Source organism: Monoraphidium neglectum (genome assembly GCF_000611645.1).
Source record: "Monoraphidium neglectum strain SAG 48.87 unplaced genomic scaffold scaffold01357, whole genome shotgun sequence".
NCBI lineage: Eukaryota > Viridiplantae > Chlorophyta > Chlorophyceae > Sphaeropleales > Selenastraceae > Monoraphidium > Monoraphidium neglectum.
In genome coordinates, this window is record NW_014012271.1 from 4,397 (window position 1) to 9,713 (window position 5,317).

Consider the following 5,317-nt stretch of genomic DNA (forward strand, 5'->3'; position numbering starts at 1 on the left):
CCGCCGTTCCCTCCTCCAGTTTTTCAGCGGCGGGGGCGGCTTCGGCGGCAGCCGCGGCACCGCGTCGCTGCTCGGCACGCTCAACGCGCAGTCGGCGGTCAACGCGGCGTCGGGCAGCGGGGACCCGTGGACGACGTACGGCGCAACGCAGAGCGCGTCGCGGTCTGCTATTGCCGGGGCATACGGCAACCTAGGTGCGTGGCCGGACCTCTGCCGTTTACGAGGTGCTCTTCCTGGATGCGCTGCCGCACAAGAGCGCCCGCGTCTCTGGCTGCGGTCTCAGGGCGGGAATCATTAGGGGGCAGTCACCCGCAGAACGGCCGGCGGCGCGGGCGCAGCAAAAGCGTGACCGGCGCCGCCCGGAAGCAGCCGGCTGGCCAGCCCCTGCAGCTGCTCCCCCGACCCCTGGGCATCCCTCTCGCGCTCTCCCTCTCTGACCTGCACGCACATCTGCCGCTGCTCGCCCGCCAGGCTACGTTTCAAACCAGGCGACGTTTGACCGAAGTGTCTTCCAGCCCTACATCTACTCGCCCTTCTCCTGGGTCGGCAGACGCAGGTAGACGCCGGCGCGCCGGCACATGCGCACCCCATGTGCGCCGTGCCGCAGCGCTCCTGCGGCAGCCGCCTGCGCGTGCGAGCGGGGCTTAGGGGACGACAAGTATGTCCTTACGGTCGGTGCAGCCGGCGCAGCAGTCGCCGCGAGGCGACAAAAACGAGAAAGGTTTTTCGTGGGCCAACGCGCGCCCTGTTCCGTTCTGAGCCTGCAGCACACAAGAAAGCAAGATATCGGGTCTGAGCTCGTTGGCGGTCCTTTGATTTCGTCTTTGATACTCCGTCGAGGCAGCCCTCGGCGGTCGTGCGCCTGTCACGCCGCTGCTGACAGCCAGCGCGCCCCTCGCCCATTGATTACTGCCTTGGACCAGCATTCAGCACGCGCTAGCCTGTCGCAACACGCACCCTGCGCTGCCCTCACATCCGCACGGCTGCGCTTTGATGATGATCCACTGCCGTTGAGAGCTTCGCGCGCCTTCGTTTCCGAGATTGCTGCAAGCGCTGCGCGTGCGATCAGCACGCGAAGGCATGGGCCATGGCGCGAGCCTCTCGTCTGACCGGTTGTATCTGCCCGTCCACGGAATTTCTCATGATTGGTCTCAATGATGCTGCGCGCCTCGCGAGTAGGCGCGAGTGCGTCTGGATTTCGTGGGTGCAAAGCTGATAGCGGCTTTGTTGGCCACGCGTGCGGTGACCGCCGCGAGGCGGCTGCTGCCGCGGACGCGACAAAAAACGTAGCGGTGCCCCAACCTCGCACGCACGCAACGAATGAATGTGAACACATGTAGGCTTTCAGAAAGCTGCCTGACCCTCAAGCGTTTGGGGCATGGGGATGGAAGTGTCACGCGCGTTTAGGAACCCTCTTTTTGGGGCAAGCGCAGTTTGTTGTGTTGCACAGCACCCCACGCCTGCCTGTTTATAACCATCCAGTTTGATCCCGCTTGCGATCTGGCAGGCCCACAAGCGGTCAACGGCCAGCGCCACTGCACACGTTTCGCATCTCGCCTGTTGGTCGTCCCATCCGCCAGCCGCACACCTTGTCCAGGGGCCATGGATTGCACCTGTTCCTGCAGCTTCCATGTGTACATGTTGCCTGTATGTGCCGACCCTCAGCGCGCGCGGCCGATGGTGAAAGCATCACGCCGCAGCTTGACAGGTGTGGCTTGCGAGGGGGTGTTATGTAACCACTCTTTCCATTGGACGGTCGGTGCATGGTCAGCCGCCGCAGGCAGTGGGCACGAGGGATCTTCGGCGCCGACAGGGCATTCTGCTCGCCCCCACTGCTTTGCGAGCTGCTGCTTTGTGGCACATATGCCTGTGAACCGAGTTGTGGAGTGGCAAGCAGGCTCCCGGGAGCCAGGGCGAGCCGTAAACTTCGACCCGCCTTCATCACCCTCGCAAGGTGACGCACGGCCCCTTGCGTCACCACCGGCGCCCTTCCTGCAAGCCACCAACAGTGTTCGTAATGACAGCAGACAGCACTAGCATACAGACGTTCGTGAAGGTAGGTCCACTTGTCAGCCGGCTAGCTGCGAGCAGCTGGTCGTTCCTCTTTTATCACTCGATCGCCGTTACCCGGCAGCTGCGTCGGAACGGGAACAGTGACCGTCTGCCGTAGTTATGTCCCTGTACAACTACGGTGCCACAACTTTGACATTTGATCACGGTGTAACCCGCATCCTTGAACCATACCAGCACATTCGAACCAGCACCACAGTCTCAACACCATGCGCTCCGGTATCGCTCTCCTATTGGCTCTGGGTCTTGCTGGCGTTGCGCTTTGCGGTGAGCACGTGTCCTTTAACGACAGCGCAGCTGTGCCACGGCGCTGCCCTGCATGCTCGTGCGGAAGCACGTGTGGGACGCTGACAGCTTGCATGCTCATGCAGCAGCGCAGCAGGGGGTTTGCCGCTTGTGCGCTCGCCTCACAGCAGTCCACCTCCCAATCAACCTCCTTACGCCCGCGCAGGCGCCACCCGGCCCGCCCCAGACGGCCTCTCCCTGCGCCGCCGCTCCCTGCTCCAAGTCTCCGTCGGCGGCGGCTTCAGCATCGGCGGCGGCGGCGGCGTCAGGCGCGGCTTTGGTGGGCGCGGCGCCTCCTGCGTATACCCGCAGTGCATAACCCCAAGCCGCGCCCAGACCGCGCAGATTCTTGCGGGCCTCAACTCGCAGTCCGTCGTCCAGCTGGCCGCCGGCTCGGACAACCCGGCCGCCGCGTTCGGGGCGACCCAGTCCTCTCAGCGCTCCGCCGTCGCAGCCGCGAACGGCGACATCGCTTACCTCAGCAACCAGCACATCTTCGACAACACACCTGGGTACTTCTATGGGGGCAAGAGGCGCTGATTCGACCACTGTGCTGCACTCGCGACACCCCCGCCTCACGGCGGCCTGCTCCAGCCGGCACATCATCGGGGCACCTCGGCGCCTGGCGAGCGGGGCGCGTGCGTCCCCGACAGGCTGCGCTGCGGGGTCATATGCATACATGTATGTTTTGCTCTTTTCTCCTAATCAAAGCTCTTTTCTCCTAATCAAAGCGTGTGAAAGGCCTTTCAGGTTGTCAGGAGCCCTGCCGGCCCTACTGCGCCCACCGTACGCGGCACTGCCGCCGGCGCCAGGCCACTCTACGCCGCTTGCGCGCGACGACCGCGCGCGCAGCGCTGCACAGATCACAGTGTTTCATGTTTTGACTCTCTCTTGACCAACGGTGCGCGCGATGCGAGCGCTGCCCGTCCGCTGGCGAGCATACGCATACGTACTGCAGCCAATGCAATGAACCTGTCCAGTGTGCGCACACGCCGCTCTTACCGAGGCAGCAGCCCCCAGTAGCCGCAGTGCCGCAAGGCACTGCCACTCCCACCGACATCCGACGTGGGCGATGACTATGCTGCATCGCGGGCTCGTCATGCCATGACTCATCCATCTGCATTGTGTAGACATTGCTCGCATACAAGGCGCCCTCCTAACAGCAGCGCGCGCTGCTGTACGCGCCCCTGTGGCAGTTGGCAATGCACTTGTCGGTTTGTTTGTGGGCCCCTCCTCTTGGTCCCAAACAAAAGCATATGATATGGCCTGCGGTCGTTCAAGCGAGCGTCCAAGTAACCGTTTCTGAAACCACAGGGGATCGTGTTTCATAACCATCAAAGTGCGTTCACCTGCCTAGCCATCTGACAGCCGCGCTGCGGGTGTGCCCCTGCGCAGCTATCAGTCCCTCTGCAACTTGAGGGCCATCGGCCCCCTTTTCCAGGCATTTTGCCCACGTTGAGTCATGAATATGTAATGCCAAGACTTAACGCGTGAGGGTTTCGTGGCTCAGCGGCTGCTGCTGGACTTGTTATGCCTCTCCTTGAAAGTACACTCGGCATATCAGCAGGGGCAACCTGAGTGCCAGAGCTGGGGCGCGCAGCTGCGTCGGTGGAGGCCATCAACGCGGTGCAGCGGTCACCGCGAAGCGGCCTTGACGACGGCGGATGGTTGTGCGTGCCCATGGGAGCCCCCAGGGTTGATTTGAGGGAGGGCAGGCGGCGCTGTGTCTGCAGCTGCTCCCATCATCAGGGGTGGGCTTGGGCGCGTTCGCATGTGCACCTTCAGAGGCGCCTGCGGCGGGGGTGGGGAGACCTGTCAGGTGTGGAGTCCTTGAAGCAGCTTTCTTGCAAAAGCGTGCCCGAGCCCGCTTTGCCGCACCCCAGCGGGCCAGGCGCGAATAGCACCGCACGCGGGTGCCTGAAAATCGCCTGACAGCTGGTGCCTGCAGCTCGCGGCTTCCGGCCGAAGTGACAGCCACCAGGCCTGCCACAGCTGCAGGGCGGCGGCGCTTGTGCGAGCGTCAGCAGCGTCGACAATCACTGTGGCGGCAGCCGCTGCCACATCGCCGTCCAGCAGTGCTGCCGACATGTGCAGAAAGTTTGCACACCGGGGCACGTGTGCAGCAGGCGGACGATATTACAGACTGGGCCAGTCTGCACATCCCCAGGCGACATGGGGTTGTTTTGTTACACGCTGGCGGTGCGCTGGCGGATGAACATCGCTGTGTGCCGGATGGGCGTTTTTCAGCAGACAGGTCTGCGCCTAGGATGCGAGGGCTGCGCCAGAGGGGATGAACCTTGGGTTCGGTTGGGCTTGAGACCTCATTTCAGTAAACTCGTTGTTTTTCGGTGCGCTAATGTGCGCGGCGGGCCGCCGCGACCAGGGCCACGCGGGCGGGTCCACCATCTCCCAGCGCAGGAGCGCCAGGTGCGCGGCGCGCTGTGCGCCGTGGGGACGCGGGTGGGCGGGCGAGCGCGGATGCCCAAATCGGTGAGAAATTGGCAACATGCACAAGAGCCCGGATGGGGCGCAACGACATTAGGGAAAGGCCTGTTCATCGGACGAGCGCGGCGGCGGCCGTTCGAGACGTAGCGTGCAGAGGGGCGCGTCAGCGGTGCGCCGCGAGCGCGTGGCGGGACGCCGGCGCGCGGCCGTCTCGGAGGCGCTGGAATGTCTCCTCCATCGCGGGGCTCAGGCGCAGGCCCAGGACCTGAGAAAATGGAATAGTGACACACATGGGTGTCGCTGGTCAGGCGGCTGTGTGTTCCACGGTGACGGTGGATTATCTGCGGGATTATGCTCGTTAAGCATGCGCAACCCCCGCAGCTCTGCGCGTGAATGCTTGAACGAGCGCCCCTGCAGGCGCCTGGATCCCACCAGCAGCCCACATCAGCCCCAGGGCTCCCGCCCCGCGCGGTCCCCCCACCCCTTGGCCCCCGCGCGCTACAACGGACCTCCGCCC

At 64.0% G+C, this 5,317-nt stretch overlaps 2 protein-coding genes across 2 annotated transcripts in view; one reads left to right on the forward strand and one right to left on the reverse strand.

The window, feature by feature from the left end:
* Window positions 1–2,279: 2,279 nt before the first annotated feature.
* On the forward strand, window positions 2,280–2,895 carry MNEG_7592 (hypothetical protein; the record flags this gene model as incomplete). The annotated part of the gene is made up of 2 exons (XM_014043933.1): window positions 2,280–2,337; window positions 2,522–2,895. The coding sequence occupies 2 exons, from the start codon at window positions 2,280–2,282 to the stop codon at window positions 2,893–2,895; spliced, it is 432 nt and encodes a 143-aa protein (XP_013899387.1).
* Window positions 2,896–4,963: 2,068 nt separating this feature from the next.
* The window catches only part of MNEG_7593 (hypothetical protein), a gene marked incomplete at both ends in the record, with an annotated part of 2,336 nt that continues 1,982 nt past the window's right edge, over window positions 4,964–5,317 (reverse strand). The window contains one exon of the mRNA XM_014043934.1: window positions 4,964–5,065. Within this exon, the coding sequence (XP_013899388.1) occupies window positions 4,964–5,065 (102 nt within the window). The remainder of the gene's footprint in view (window positions 5,066–5,317) is intronic.